General features: G+C 38.6%; 3 protein-coding genes across 4 annotated transcripts in view; 1 reads left to right on the forward strand and 2 right to left on the reverse strand.

Annotated features, from left to right (window-relative positions):
- LOC5566848 (proteasome activator complex subunit 4B) overlaps positions 1-1,676 on the reverse strand; it is a 26,260-nt gene extending 24,584 nt beyond the window's left edge. Inside the window, exons 1-3 of one of the 2 annotated variants that reach the window (XM_021855284.1) lie at positions 955-1,676; positions 567-707; positions 38-154 (exon numbers count right to left, since the gene is read on the reverse strand). In XM_021855284.1, the coding sequence (XP_021710976.1) occupies positions 38-154; positions 567-707; positions 955-1,193 (497 nt within the window). In that variant the 5' untranslated portion in view covers positions 1,194-1,676. The remainder of the gene's footprint in view (positions 1-37; positions 155-566; positions 708-954) is intronic. The other variant, XM_001651217.2, reaches the window with a different exon arrangement.
- LOC5566846 (FAST kinase domain-containing protein 2, mitochondrial) lies at positions 795-6,010 on the forward strand. The gene is made up of 3 exons (XM_001651219.2): positions 795-905; positions 3,870-5,531; positions 5,600-6,010. The coding sequence occupies exons 2-3, from the start codon at positions 3,889-3,891 to the stop codon at positions 5,805-5,807; spliced, it is 1,851 nt and encodes a 616-aa protein (XP_001651269.2). The 5' UTR covers positions 795-905; positions 3,870-3,888; the 3' UTR covers positions 5,808-6,010.
- Positions 5,844-14,832, reverse strand: LOC5566847 (polyubiquitin-C). Its single transcript, XM_001651216.2, has 2 exons — positions 14,674-14,832; positions 5,844-7,460 (listed from the first exon to the last, which is right to left on the reverse strand). Exon 2 carries the CDS (start codon positions 7,457-7,459, stop codon positions 6,086-6,088), a length of 1,374 nt encoding a protein of 457 aa, XP_001651266.2. The 5' UTR covers position 7,460; positions 14,674-14,832; the 3' UTR covers positions 5,844-6,085.
- Positions 14,833-15,189: the final 357 nt, after the last annotated feature.

A 15,189-nucleotide genomic window follows, 5' to 3' on the forward strand; every position in this document is an offset into this window, starting at 1 on the left:
TTTTACTAGATACTAATGATTAGGATGGAATACTCACGCAAAATAACGATACAGGTCACCCTTGCTGCTGTTCTTGTTCAAGATCAAATTGCAAAGTCTGTAGAGCGGTCGCCAATCAATCTGGATGTCATCCGGGCTGAGCCATTCCGGTTTCCTAAAATAAAGAGAATACAGAGAATGGATCATTGAATGTAGTTTTTGCAGGTGCTCACCGCATCAAAACAAAGGCGCCACTGTATATGGGATTTAACATTGTGACAGCATTGCTGTTCTGTCAAACACACAAGGCTACGGTGGCGCTATCTATGCTTTCCATAGCGACCGTTCTGGTTATTTTAATGATCCATTAAAGAACTCTAGCGTACAGTCAACGCCAAAATTAAGTGCCTACTTCATCATTTAAAAAATTCGTATATCAGTCAAGTCAAATCTATTATTGAAAAATAAGAGCTTTTGGCTATATATCAAATAAACGTTAATTATGAAGTATATTTGCATACGATTTTTTTTCAGTTTGAGCACTTAATTTTGATGTTTATTGTAATTTTGTCTAAAAAAAATCTCACCTCAATAGACTGGTAATCGCGTAACAAAACTTGTTCACCTTATCCGGCTCCAGATTCGGAATGTTAATCAGCTCTAGAAGCAACTTCACGAATTTGATGTGATCCTCCTTGGAAAATTTCATCCCATACAACTTGATGTACCTGCGAAAAAGCGGATCAAAACAAAACATGTACAAAAATAAACAAAGGACACTAGCGCCAAGCTCGTTGAGTGGCGAGCACCGGCACTAGAGCAATGACAGAACATTATGACGCAAACATGACTGGGAAAAATAAAACGAAGAATCGAAAGTCGCGAGTGTCACAAAGGTCTCGAGCAATTACATCAGGAACGAAAATGTGAGTACAAATTTGCATTCCAAATCCAACAAAACGTCCGCGCACTTACTTCATCAGTCGCGAAACGTAGATCGAAACGCCTGGCGTGATTTCCCGCATCGCGGCCGCCTTGCCGAGATTGTTCTTGATGTTCTCCAGCATGGCCTGCGACTCATCGTCCAGCCTGTCGGCATACGGAAGGAACTTGTTACAAAACAGTTCCTTCTGCGGACGGAATCCCAGCTTTTCGATTCGTTCATTCCGCTTGCTCCGGCTCAACTCCAAGCTGTCACTACTTTCATCGTCCATGGCTCTCAGGCTCTTGGCGCTCTTCCTCCTTCAAGCTAACCTTTCCACGCTTTATGTTCCTCCGAAAACAATTTTCTAGCACTTCCAATAGTCAATCCACAAGCGCCAAGTCACTCTCCGGGAGGCAAAATGTCTCACGAGATCTGTTCAATTTCTTAACCCTATTCCTCCTTCTATTGAATCGTTTTTCTAAACACTACGCAGCCCCGATGTGGAGCACCAAAACACAATGGAATTTGCACTTTCTTCTCTTCCGTCTGGGTCGATCTGAGTCCACCTTTTCACAGGCCAATTTCCCCGTCCGGACGGCCACTACGATCCCAACCTTCTACGGCGTTTGCTTCTCGAGCATTCACTGCACCACAGGATTGCACTCAATTGCACTGATTATCGAACTAAATTGGAAAAATTTGCATTCAAATTCACTGGCTGCAGCTCAAACTGTGGCAATCATTGCAATGAAAAGAAAAGTCATTACGTCCGACATTTTAGCAGTGTTGGCAGATGTACGGGAGGGATTTTCCTTAGCGATAGAGAAGCAGCCCTGCAGTGAGCATAACACTGTCATGATATTTTAGGTGAAATCGTGAAAAAAATAATTATTTTAATTTATTTTCAAAATTATGTATTTATAAAATAATAATTGCGGATTAAGGCATCATTCAATCATCAGCAACCATTTAACATTAAAAACCATACCTTTCAGTAGATAAAAAACCGAATAGGGTCCTAAAGCCCTGTCTTAATTTTAGTGCAAAACGCTTAAATTTAGGCCAAAAACGCATGTTTACTCAATTTTTTAATGTTTTTCGTTTGTTTAAGTACAAAAAAAAACATTTTTTATGTTCTATAGATTTTGTCACACCCCTTGGTTTAAACTCAAATCTTGGGTGTATTTTGTTTTCCGTGTCCCTTACGAAATGTCAGATAGGCCTATTCACATGACGTCTCAAATCAGCTGATCGGGAAGCACTTTGACAGTTCTTCTATGAAAATGACAGGCCCGTGTTAGCACCGGTCTTCCACCGATATAAACAAATGCATAGACGGATCTGTCATATGAAAAGGCCTATAGGAACAACCCCAGTGTTAAAACCAAAACCCCTGTGGTATTTTTGTCGACTAAGCGAACGTCAAACATGATCTCAAGTGTCAAGGTTCATTTATGGATCCAATTTTTAAATTTAAGTTTTAATATGATACATCCGTTATTTGAGCGGGAAAAATTGCTAAAGTAGTTGCAGTAACATGCTCTTTCGTGTTATCAAATGAAAACAAGATTTCATTAAGCATTTTAGGACCCTATTCATCGCGTTTATAGTTCTTCACAATTTCTTTGTCAGCTCGAAGGTTGAAGCACAGACAAACAGACGTAACACTCTAATTATTTTCATCGTTCAGCAGAATAGCGCCCAATTCTAATATTTGGTAGTTGGCCGACGGGCCACTCGTGGCGCTCGCATAACTTTTGTTAGAGTTTGACGTTTGCTCACTACCGCCACCTAGTTCACGGTTGGCCAAATGAAGTATTTTTAGCATTGGGCGTAAATGTTCACGTGACTATGCTTTAAATTGATAATTGTTCTAGCTGCTACGTCTGTTTGTCTGTGGTTGAAGTTTGCTCTTAGGTACAGTCAACTCTCCCTTACTCGACCTCCGAATCTCAATATCTAGTTAGAGAACCATTAAACTTTGGTGTTCATGGCTACCTCGATGGTCCCTTGAATCGCATATTTGCACTGTTTTAGTATTCTGTAACACGATATCTCCCTAACTCGATTATCCCTTCATTATCAAATTATGGAGAGATGACTGTACATAATATCTTGTGACTGCTTCTCGTGCGCTCATTTGCCTCAAAAGCATAATGTTTACAGCGCTTTATAAGGCCTCCAAGGACCGGAAGTTTTGTTGTTTATGCTTTATTTTTGTTGCTGTTTGTTTTTTGTACCCTACATTTATGAAAAAGCGAATTGTAAATTAGATTCCAGTTATTAGGCTAACATTTTTACTGTCCGGTCATAGATAACAATAGGTGTCCGGCCATAGAGGACAATAGGCAAATGTTTCTTGGGTTGCAATGGTTTACAAAAAATGTTGCTTTTCTTTGCAATTCTACATTTTCTAATAAGTTTTGCATTGTGATTGATGCAAAACTTACTGAAGTCAACGTACGGAGACAATTCAGTTTAAATTATAAGAAACATTTGTGGCTACACTTGTATGAAATTCACATCACTTGTATGAAATTCATCGTTTCACTTTTTTTTTTGCTAGTGTCAGAGTGAAACTTTTAAGGGGACACGGGAGACCGTGTTATTTTCCCTATCTTGCGTCTCACTCTAACAATAATCATCAAAACTTTGTGGAAGCAAATCTCGAGTTTTAGTGAACCGATAAAGCTGAAAATTTATCGGGTTGTGCACTACATATATATAATCATAGTGATACATTTTCGCATCGATATATGGAGTGGTTCTTGAGATTTGCTTCTTGAAATGGATAGGGTGATTATGATGACGTCCCGTGCGGCCTTAACAGCTACTGTTCGTTTAAAACCATGTTCCCATATCACCCAGGGTAAAACACTCTCCATATCCAATTTATTTTATTTTGATTGCACCTCAAAAAACATATTTAGTACCCTACATTTAATTTCTGCCTTCTAAATTTCAGCTAACAAACAGCCTCCAACATGTTGCGAAGACTGTTCTGGCAAACGTTTAAGACGTTTGAGACACCTATCACAAATCGAGCCCTTTCCGTCTCGTCTCAAGTGTTGATCAAAGATTTGCAACTACAATCTTCCGGCAATACCAGCGCCACGATTCAAACGCAAACCGAGTCCTACTTGAACCTGCTAAAGAACGCTAACGATGCCAAAGAAGTTTTGGAATGCATGCCGACCTTAGATAAGCGCAAAATTGATCGACAGGCCGTAACACTGAACGCCTTGAAAACCCTCTTCGAACTGCACAAATTGGGCAAGAGCAGCATGCAGCGGCAGGATGTCCTGAACCATCCACGTTTCGCCGAACTGTGCAAAGTACTGAAATACGAGGCTCGTGGTTTCCTGATGAACGACATCACGGAGAGTTTGAAAATTCTCACATACTTCGGGGTGCGGTCCAACAGTGAGATAATGACCGTATTTCTGCAGTTGCTTCGCCATCAGATCAACGACGTAACTTTGGAACACATTGTGTTCCTAAATTTCATATTGAAAAAGATGGATCGCAGCCCGCTGGTGGAGGCATTGCAGTTAGCATTGCCAATGCTGTTGCAGATTCAAATCACCTACAAGATGGACCACGAAAACGTCCAGCAGTTGGTCGATCTCATCGGGTTTGTCTCGCAGCATCGAGTCTCCGATCGCTGCGTTATGAATGTGGTCAGTGCATTAACTCTGCACGGCACCAGCTTAACCGGACATCAAGCAGCGGATGTATTGAAAGCTCTGGTTGAATTTAATGCTTTGGAACCATTCCACGTGAAGCTGCTGAACAACATGTTCGAAACATTGATCGAGAAGATCGACGAGGTCAATTTCAAAACCATCGACTTCATCATGAAAAAAATCGTGGAGAAAAACTTGGACAAGTTCCCTATGTTCTTCAATGATGCATATTTTAAACGGTGCGCTCAATTTGTGGTGGATCACGATATGGGCATAATGAATGCACTCTACTTCCAGAAGAAATTAAACAAGGTCGCCTACCTGCACATTCCGCTACTCGACTACATAGGCTCTCAAGCGGACAGTCTCTCCATTGTTCCAAACTCTGGTATAATCACCATTGTTGCAGCTTTCTCAAATGCCGATTATCGACCGCGCAATTGGGAAACCATCAAGTCGGAAATCTCCAGACACTCTTTCATAACGAACCCCGCCATTCCCTGGATTCGCTATAACTTGGAGCTACTGTCGTTGGACATTTTCAACAAGCAGCTAATAGAGCAGTATTTAGATCCTGTGACGCTGGAACGTAGCATGCACCGAAACATTCTTGTCGATTATCTTCAGCTGTTGGAACTCTCCCGAACCCTCCAGCTGCTCTTCCCGGAGTATGATGGTCCGCTACCGGACAAGCGTTATATCGAAAAAGGAACCGCTGTGTTGCTGCAAAACAATGAACTTCCGCTGCAGAAACCATTGGAGATGATTTTCGGTGGCGAAGGAAGCATACTGTCGCAGGTTACATCCGACTACGGCCATGTGTTGGATCACGTGCTGGTGTTCGATCGGGAAGGCCGCATAATGAAGCAGCCCATTCTGTCGGATGACGAGGACCATCAAGCGGCTCGGATAGAGGACGTTATCGTCAGGGGCAATCGAGTGTAAGTGAAGAATTGGTACAATCTTATATCCTTGTCAGGAATCTAATGCTAGTTATCTTCTTTTCCAGTGTGGTCGTTATGTGTTTACCGAAGAGTTACTATGCGTTGAACATCAATCGGTTACGCGGTCGGTTTGCTATGTACATCCGAACGATAGAAGCACTGGGAGTCGCCGTAGTTCCCGTTCCGTATCAGATGTGGTCAAACCTTCCAGAAGCCGAGAGATTGCCTTTTCTAGAAAGGGAAGTGCGAGCTAAAGTCAACATTGTAGAATGAACTTTCGGATCGTAGCAATAAATCACAATTCATAAGTGCATTTTAATGGTGTTTTATTTATTGTGATCCTCAGATTAGTTACAGGAAAGAAAGCACTACGTCAATGAAGATGCTACAACATGTGAAAAGTACGTTTTAGGATTTTATGTGCTTTCTATGTTTTTCTCATTACACGCAGTTTCGCGGAGAGCATAAGAGGGATTGAAAATACTATCAAAAGAAATTTCAAGAGAAGATCATTTATATTTAATTTGATCGTAAGTACTCGGTGATGTGATTCAGTTTCCACCGCGTAGACGAAGGACCAAGTGAAGGGTAGACTCCTTTTGAATGTTGTAATCGGATAGAGTACGACCATCTTCTAGCTGTTTACCGGCGAAAATCAGACGCTGTTGATCTGGAGGAATACCTTCCTTGTCCTGGATCTTGGCCTTGACGTTCTCGATGGTGTCCGAAGGCTCGACCTCCAAGGTGATGGTCTTGCCAGTCAAGGTCTTCACGAAGATCTGCATACCACCACGCAGACGCAGAACCAGATGAAGGGTAGATTCCTTCTGGATGTTGTAGTCAGACAGAGTACGGCCGTCCTCGAGCTGCTTACCAGCGAAGATCAGACGTTGTTGATCTGGAGGGATGCCTTCCTTGTCCTGGATCTTGGCCTTAACGTTTTCGATTGTGTCCGAAGGCTCGACCTCCAGAGTGATGGTCTTACCAGTCAAGGTCTTCACGAAGATCTGCATACCACCACGCAGACGCAGGACCAGATGAAGAGTAGATTCCTTCTGGATGTTGTAGTCTGACAGAGTACGACCATCCTCGAGCTGCTTACCGGCAAAGATCAGACGCTGTTGATCTGGAGGGATGCCCTCCTTGTCCTGGATCTTGGCCTTAACGTTTTCGATTGTGTCCGAAGGCTCGACCTCCAGAGTGATGGTCTTGCCAGTCAGGGTCTTCACGAAGATCTGCATACCACCACGCAGACGCAGGACCAAGTGAAGGGTAGACTCCTTTTGAATGTTGTAATCGGATAGAGTACGACCATCTTCTAGCTGTTTACCGGCGAAAATCAGACGCTGTTGATCTGGAGGAATACCTTCCTTGTCCTGGATCTTGGCCTTGACGTTCTCGATGGTGTCCGAAGGCTCGACCTCCAAGGTGATGGTCTTGCCAGTCAAGGTCTTCACGAAGATCTGCATACCACCACGCAGACGCAGAACCAGATGAAGGGTAGATTCCTTCTGGATGTTGTAGTCAGACAGAGTACGGCCGTCCTCGAGCTGCTTACCAGCGAAGATCAGACGTTGTTGATCTGGAGGGATGCCTTCCTTGTCCTGGATCTTGGCCTTAACGTTTTCGATTGTGTCCGAAGGCTCGACCTCCAGAGTGATGGTCTTGCCAGTCAGGGTCTTCACGAAGATCTGCATACCACCACGCAGACGCAGGACCAAGTGAAGGGTAGACTCCTTTTGAATGTTGTAATCGGATAGAGTACGACCATCTTCTAGCTGTTTACCGGCGAAAATCAGACGCTGTTGATCTGGAGGAATACCTTCCTTGTCCTGGATCTTGGCCTTAACGTTTTCGATGGTGTCCGATGGCTCGACCTCCAGAGTGATGGTCTTGCCAGTCAAGGTCTTCACGAAGATCTGCATCCTGCAAGAATAAAGACAGTGGTTACGATGATGATAAAAATTGATAACTATCAACTATTTCAGATGCCCATAAATGCATAACTGTTCCATATGGATTTACGAACCAACACCTTTTTTCATCGCAATATGTATAGTTTAACATACACTGAACCAAGTAATCATGTCGGATTTATCTGAAAACACATAAGGTTTTTTTCCATGTAGTTTTTCACATACGGTTCATCAGATTACAACATGAACATTTGCGATTTAATTTTGATTACATTCATCAGATAAAACACATACATTTGATCTGACAAGTTAATATGAGTTAAAGGGTTGTTACAATAAATTATATGCAAAATTCAGATGGAAATTATTGGTTATGTTCGTGATTCTCATATGATCATTTAATAATTTATTTTTTATTTTTAGGGATCCTTACTTTATCGATCCTACGTGTTAAGCAGTGAATTCTACACGTACCGCTCTGTACCAACTCAAATTTTCACTTTTAGAACGTTTAATTTCCGGATTTACAAAACGACGAAAGTAAGATTTTCAACTTTCGCAACATAACCACTACTTTCGCCGCCCCGCTGTATGGAGAGACAAAGTGACTTAACCACGAATCAAAACAAAACAGTACTTGAGTCGATTTTACACTGGTAGAAAAACGTCGCATGTAACTGAATAAAACGGCTTATCATTTTGTCATAAAATTCATGTGTGAAATAATAGGAACTCCATAGTTTTTGAACGCGAGCTCATTGTATGTAAAATTTAAGAAATGTACAAGTCGAAAAAATGTTAAAAAGGTTATTCATTTTAAAACAGTTTTAGAAGACAGGTTGTGATTCTTCTGAATTAATTTTCTCAAAACCGTATGAAAGTTACTTACGTCGATTTGAAAAAGTAATCGAGAATTATTGAATATTTTCATAAATATTGTCTCGTTAAGAATTTGGCAAGCATATTTGGATTCAGGAGGCCCAAATTAAGTATGTAAAGTTGATTTCGAAACTAACAATAATAACATTGACAAGTGATCAATTTCACCCCGAAATGGGATTCCCCGATTTTTAATTTTAGAGCAGATTTTTGGCACTTACATCACATTTGTTAAAAAATTTCGGTACATGAGCCAATGAGGTACACCGTCGTTCTTGTTTTCCTGCATTTAGTTCTATGGTATTGATAACATTTTAAAAAGCATACCAAGAAAACAGTGAAAAATGATCAATTTCACCCGAAATTACGGTACTAATTTTCACATCTGCGAATCACATGATAATTATCGAATAGCATATATGGCTTTTGTTCATATACAATTCACAGTACAAACCAATAAACATGATGGGGTATTGTAATGAGGTTTATGTACTTTCTACATAAATTGCAATGGATACATATAACATTGATAGGATTTCCATTATTGTAGATGTATGTGACGTTTTTAATACTTTTTATGATATTTCTTGGTTCAGTGTATGCTTCACTACGTAAGGTACAGTGGGGGAAGTGTATCAGTGTAGTATTCGCACCATTGCTTCGTTTTAGGTTATATTCTTACGTCCACACTGATACTACAGTCAACCCTCCATGAGTCGATATCGAAGGGACCATCGACTCATGGAACAGCAATGCTATGGAAAGCCGTTTGAGGGGACCATCATAGTAACCATGAAATTTGATTTTCAATATGGTTCCATGAGTCGATATCGACTAATGGAACATCGACTCATGGAGGTTTAACTGTATTGCAAAACTTTTAAAATTGTCTAAACTCGAATACTAATAGTTTTTTCGACACATAGTGAGCATTTCAGTACTATTATATGAATCACAATGAAAAACATGTGATTTTTTAAATAAATACAGTTTTATTGTACATGGTACACTTACCCCTACTTTTTAATGGGGTGGAGTAAGTGGATCGAATATTATGGGTCCATTCACAAATTTCATAACGCTGAAGGGGGTGGGTGGGTGTCCTCGTGATGTTACGGCTCATACAAAACTTGTAAAATAATCATACAAAAAGCGTTACAAGGGGGTGGATGGGTGTCGAAAATGGTCGTTTTTAACGTTATGAAATATATGAATAAACCCTATTATCATTTATTGGCAGACTGCTCATGATAATTTTAATAAGTTTTTATATCCGCAAATGTTGTTTTCCTTTAATATTTTGCATTCCCAGCTTAAATTTGTCAAATTGACTATAGAGAATTTGAATTAATCCACCTAAAAGTTCTTTAACCTTTCTGGTATAAAAAAATATAAAAAATAATAATTTCATAACGCACACGAAACGTTTCGTGGTTTATCTAAGCTGAGTTGCAAAATATTTTTAAACCACGAGTATTTTTCGAAAAAAAAATGTTGAGAATAATGGATGAATTTTCTCCAAGTTATTCTAGTTATAATGGTCTTTTTTTGTTGTTCGAAGTTGTGTAAACTAATGTATACATATTTTTCAATATATTTGTATTAAATAAAGATACGGGGCCCAGATAGCCGTAGCGGTAAACGCGCAGCTATTCAGCTAGACCAAGCTGAGGGTCGTGGGTTCGAATCCCACCGGTCGAGGATCTTTTCGGGTTGGAAATTTTCTCGACTTCCCAGGGCATAAAGTATCATCGTACCTGCCACACGATATACGCATGCAAAAATGGTCATTGGCATAGTAAGCTCTCAGTTAATAACTGTGGAAGTGCTCACAAGAACACTAAGCTGAGAAGCAGGCTCTGTCCCAGTGGGGACGTAACGCCAGAAAGAAGAAGACGTTTTAATTTTAAAGTATTAAAATGTACCATTACTAGCACTAATAACAAGAACGAGAGTAATATCATTCTTACTATACATAATTGGGTCCTAAAATGTTTGATAAAATCTTGTTTTTATTCAACAACACGAAAGAGCATGTTACTTCAACTACTTTAGCAATTTTCCCCGCTCAAATAACGGCTATATCATGTTTAAACATTAATTTTAAAATTGGATCCATAAATGAACCTTGACACTTGAGATCATGTTTGACGTTCGCTTAGTCGACAAAAACACCTCAGGGCCCTGCAGGGGTTTTAGTTTTAACACTGGGGTTGTTCCTATCTGACATTTTGGAAGGGACACGGAAAACAAAATTCACCCAAAATTTGAGTTTAAACCAAGAGGTGTGATAAAATCTAAAAAAACAAAAAAATGTTTTTCGGACTTAAACCAACGGAAAACATTTAAAAATTGAGTAAACATGTGTTTTTGGCCTAAACTTAAGCGTTTGGCACTTAAACGGGGACAGGGCTTTAGGACCCTATTACATCACATTTGTTTTGAGAACAGATTTTTTTCTATAAGTGATCCACTTACCATGGTGGGCCAAGTGGATCATTTCGCACGAATTTTGAAGTCCCTTATACTAAATACATAACAATCGATGATTTGGGTTTATTCATATATTTCATAACGTTAAAAACGACCATTTTCGACACCCATCCACCCCCTTGTAACGCTTTTTGTATGATTATTTTACAAGTTTTGTATGAGCCGTAACATCACGAGGACACCCACCCACCCCCTTCAGCGTTATGAAATTTGTGAATGGACCCTTTGTATATTAGTCCCTCATTTGTTATCCACAGAAAAAAGTTTGAATAACATTATTCACGTTAGCTGTACATAATAATGAAGTTGACTATTGATTTTTCTGTATACACTTACCCCACGGTACCTCATATCAAAACTAGTGGACCCGGCAAACTTCGTCTTGCCATCAAGCAGGCTATTGAAAAACGCTATTGATCGTCCCATACAAAATGACAGTTTCGTTTACGCTCAGGGTTGCCATTATGCCAGATTAATCTGGCACTGCAAGACTTTTATTCGGGAAATAGACAAAAAGACAAACTACTCATTTTGCAAAACATTTTCAAATTCAGCCAGACATTACAGACCGACGGGTAGCCATACGTATTTTAATAACACAGACTTTAGAATCTTTCTCATGATTGGTTACTCGCTTTTCAAAACAATAGCCTGGGGACCTGATGTGTAAAAATGAAGCAAATTGGTGCAATCGTTTTTGAGTAGCTAGTATTCATGTGTTTGGCTCCACATCATTTTGTAATTTTTAGTTTTCTTGAAGATAACTCAAGCGATCTTTATGATTTTAATGAGATAATCTCCTTAGAACCTGATATTGTGTTTCCCATGTATTTTTTTTTATTTTGATAAATTGAGTAAAAACAAAATTACGGCCAAAGGAGTTTTATATGGGGAATGACATTCCCCCCAGGAATTCTAGAATATATTTAAAACCAAGTAACCAATGATTCAATATCGATACAGATTTCTGCTAAACTATTGATATACAAAGAAAAAATCGTTAATAAAATATTATTTTGTGGTAAGGTACCGTGGGGCAAGTGAGTAATGGAATTCGCATAGTTGAGATTCTTCAAATTCTAGAGACTTTAAATTGAAACAAATGAGGTCGTGTATATTTTTTAGCTTGACTCCCACCAAATATAAGCTGAAATTGATTTTTATGAAAAATTAAAGAAAAAAATACAGAAAAAGTTTTTGAAATATGTCTCCTTACTTTTCACTTGCCCCAAAAGTGGGGCAAGTGAAAAGTTTACCGTTTTGAATAATCAATTCAAAAATAAACAGTTATATCCACGATTTCTATAAGCTTTAACATTTGTTAAGGCTTCCCAATGAACAATAACATAAGTAATATGTAAACACAAAGAAAATGTTATTCTTTTCACTTGAATTTTCTTCTGTTCAGTTATGTTAGTTTAAATGATTCGACAACATTATAACTGCAACATTTCCAATGTTAGTTCTTACATTATAGGAGAGCAATTGCATTTCTGCTCTGTATAATTCCCACCGCTCGTTATTTGTTTTTGAGAAAGTCGGATATGACGTCGGATAACTCTTCGGGAGAAATCAAACGGAATCCTTCAATAAAGTATTTAGAATCTTTTTTATGTGGATAGACCTATATCCCATTTTTATGTTTTGAACTAGCTTTACATAGACATTCCACGAGATTTCCGTGTGTTCTCTAATATTGCAACTTTTCAGTCAACGTCTTCCTTTTAATTGGCTGCCCCAAGTAGACATATTAACACAGAGAAACAGACGTAACACTTAGAACAAATCGGGACCAAAATCAAAGTCGTGAAAACTTGTGCGCCCAATGCTAACAACACTGTAGTTGGCCGATGGACCAACAGGTGGCGGTAGTGTGTAAACGTCAAATACGAACAAAAACGATGCGAGCGCTGCGGGTGGTCGATTGACCACCTACCAGATATTCGAATCGATCGTTAAAAAGTTGGTCTATGGACAGCGTTGAGAGTGTGACGTCTGTTTGTCTGTGATATTAATATTGTAATGTTTGGCAACATCTTTTAGAGAAGTTCCATGATTTCTAATAGCTTTTAACGCTTGAGTATAGTGTTTCTTGAATTATCAGCACGTTATGTTTTTTTATGATAATTGCGAACCATGTTTACTTATGGCGACTTAAAGAGAAAACACAAATTCAATCTCTAATGATAAACTTTTCACTTGCCCCACCTGATAAGAAAATTGACGGTGTTTAAATTTAGTTATTTTTAGGTCTACGTCGAATTAATTCTAAAACTATTTTTATTGCAGTTTGAAACTGTCACAGAGGACAACTAAGAAGTGGTACAGGAAATTGTTTTCCGCAACTTTTTTCCACTGAAAATATTAAAATAAGATTGTACGCTGCCAACTTAATACGGAGTAACAGTTAACAATTTTTCACTCTATGCAATAATGGCTGAAAAATCTCAAAAATATCTTACCTATCATAATGTTCTCAATGGCCTCAAAGGTTTACGCATGAGTTCAAAACGTTATTTCACATATTCAGTGAAATATATCAATTGTTTTCACTTACCCCATTTACCCACTTGCCCCGCGGTACTTAAAAAAATGATGATGGCAGTAGAGGGGTTATATTAACAAACAAACAAAATCGCTCAAAATCCAAAACCTACCCTTGGTAAGTAAAAGAATGAAATGTGTGAAAATCAGATTTCTATCTGCATTAGTCTCGAAATGACAGTATAGTAAAATCGTGCCCATACTTCCTGGGACACTCTATATTGCAATATTTCTGACAATTCGGTCGAGAAAAACCCTTAATGCGAAAGTGAATCATCCAAGTGTCCAAGTAGGTTTGCACCTTATGTGGAAAAATAATCCCTGGACAATTCCTAGAAGAGACTAGAGTAAAAATCTTGAAGAAATCTGTATAAAAATGACTGGAGACATAACTGAAAAAATCTGGTTCTGATAGGGTTTTTTTAATCCATTAGTTCCTTCAAAAACTATTAAATAAATCGTAGATTTTTTCGGAAGAATACATGTCGAAAATTTTAGAAGATCTCATGGTAACTACTGGAGAAATCAGTGAAAGAGTTAGTGCAATAATCTTTGATAGAAATTGCTGTACGAATTTCTGGGAGAATTGTGTGAAGGAATATACTTCAAGAGAAATTACTGAAAAAACACTCAGAAGAACTGAAGCTTTCCCTCAAGGAATCTAAGAGATTACGACAAAAACATACGAAATAGTCGCGTAGGAGTCTGAAGGTTTCATTGGAGTTTTTAATATTTTATACCATAGTTTACTACAAGGAAGTAAAGGAAAAACAAGTGGATTCATATACGATATTGATTGAACAAGAAACTTTTTAGAAACTTGCACAAGGTAAGTGAAATCAGCTGGAAAAAGAAAAAGACATTCAAGGTCGTTTCAAATAATCGACTAACACAACGCAAACAAACAGCTGGTCGTTATCGGAAAATCATTTATTATTTCCTTGATCCACAAACACCGTTTCCGTTAGTTCAAGTACATAACTGCAACTGGGTGTTTTACGATGGAGCAGAAATCAGCCATCTTGGAACCCCAGTTCTTTGTTCGCTTGGATGAGCAAAAGGTTTTCCACTGATGGACGCCATCTTGGCTGAGTCATGAAAATAAGTGAAAATTTCCAGAAAATCGACAAAATCTGCATAAATACATGAAAGTAGATGAATTTAAAGATACCGAGTATATTTTGCTTTCCAATTAGACCTAGACAAAGCAAATTTTTAGGCGTTTTGGATCAATTTTGACCGACTACGATTACTCGAAGTTCAAGCAGTTCCAGAATCTTTAAAAACTTATTACTCCAATTTCTTACCTCTATCGATACTTTTGAAGGAAGATATTCACACAATATTTGCAAACTTTTCGTTGGAAATCTTTTTCACAGCAGGAATAAAACTACGCACTTTTTCGCTCAGAGCTCCGATGAATTCACTACCGTTCTTCACGCTAGCAGAAAACTGAATGATGGTCGGTCGTTTAACGAAAACCGCACAAAGTAGTGCAAACGCTTGCAACAGCTGGGCTTTATTTTGCCGTTTTGCCGCGCGTTGTTGAAAACGGATTCAAACGCTTAAAACATACACTCAAGAATAAAATAAGTTTTTTTTTAATTTCTCAACACTAAAATGAATTTTATTGTAGAAACTACTGAATCCATGGTAAAATTAAGAACTGCACCAACGATTTTCAACCGACTACATTAATCTGTTAACTCTACCATAACATAGTCAACAAGAAAATATATTCTGTTTATTTAACCAGAGTTGTAGTATTTATGACTAGAAACATTCTAGATTTGACAAGTTTGGCATTGTACTTTTCACCGCAC

The sequence above is a fragment of the Aedes aegypti genome, chromosome 3, assembly GCF_002204515.2.
Source record: "Aedes aegypti strain LVP_AGWG chromosome 3, AaegL5.0 Primary Assembly, whole genome shotgun sequence".
Taxonomy (NCBI): domain Eukaryota; kingdom Metazoa; phylum Arthropoda; class Insecta; order Diptera; family Culicidae; genus Aedes; species Aedes aegypti.

Bases quoted from the DNA above. Each gene is read 5' to 3' on its own strand.
- LOC5566846 (XM_001651219.2), top strand. From the start codon at position 3,889: ATGTTGCGAAGACTGTTCTGGCAAACGTTTAAGACGTTTGAGACACCT. The intron at 5,532-5,599 runs GTAAGTGAAGAA...CTTCTTTTCCAG, and splicing joins ATCGTCAGGGGCAATCGAGT to TGTGGTCGTTATGTGTTTAC.
- LOC5566847 (XM_001651216.2), bottom strand. From the start codon at position 7,459: ATGCAGATCTTCGTGAAGACCTTGACTGGCAAGACCATCACTCTGGAG.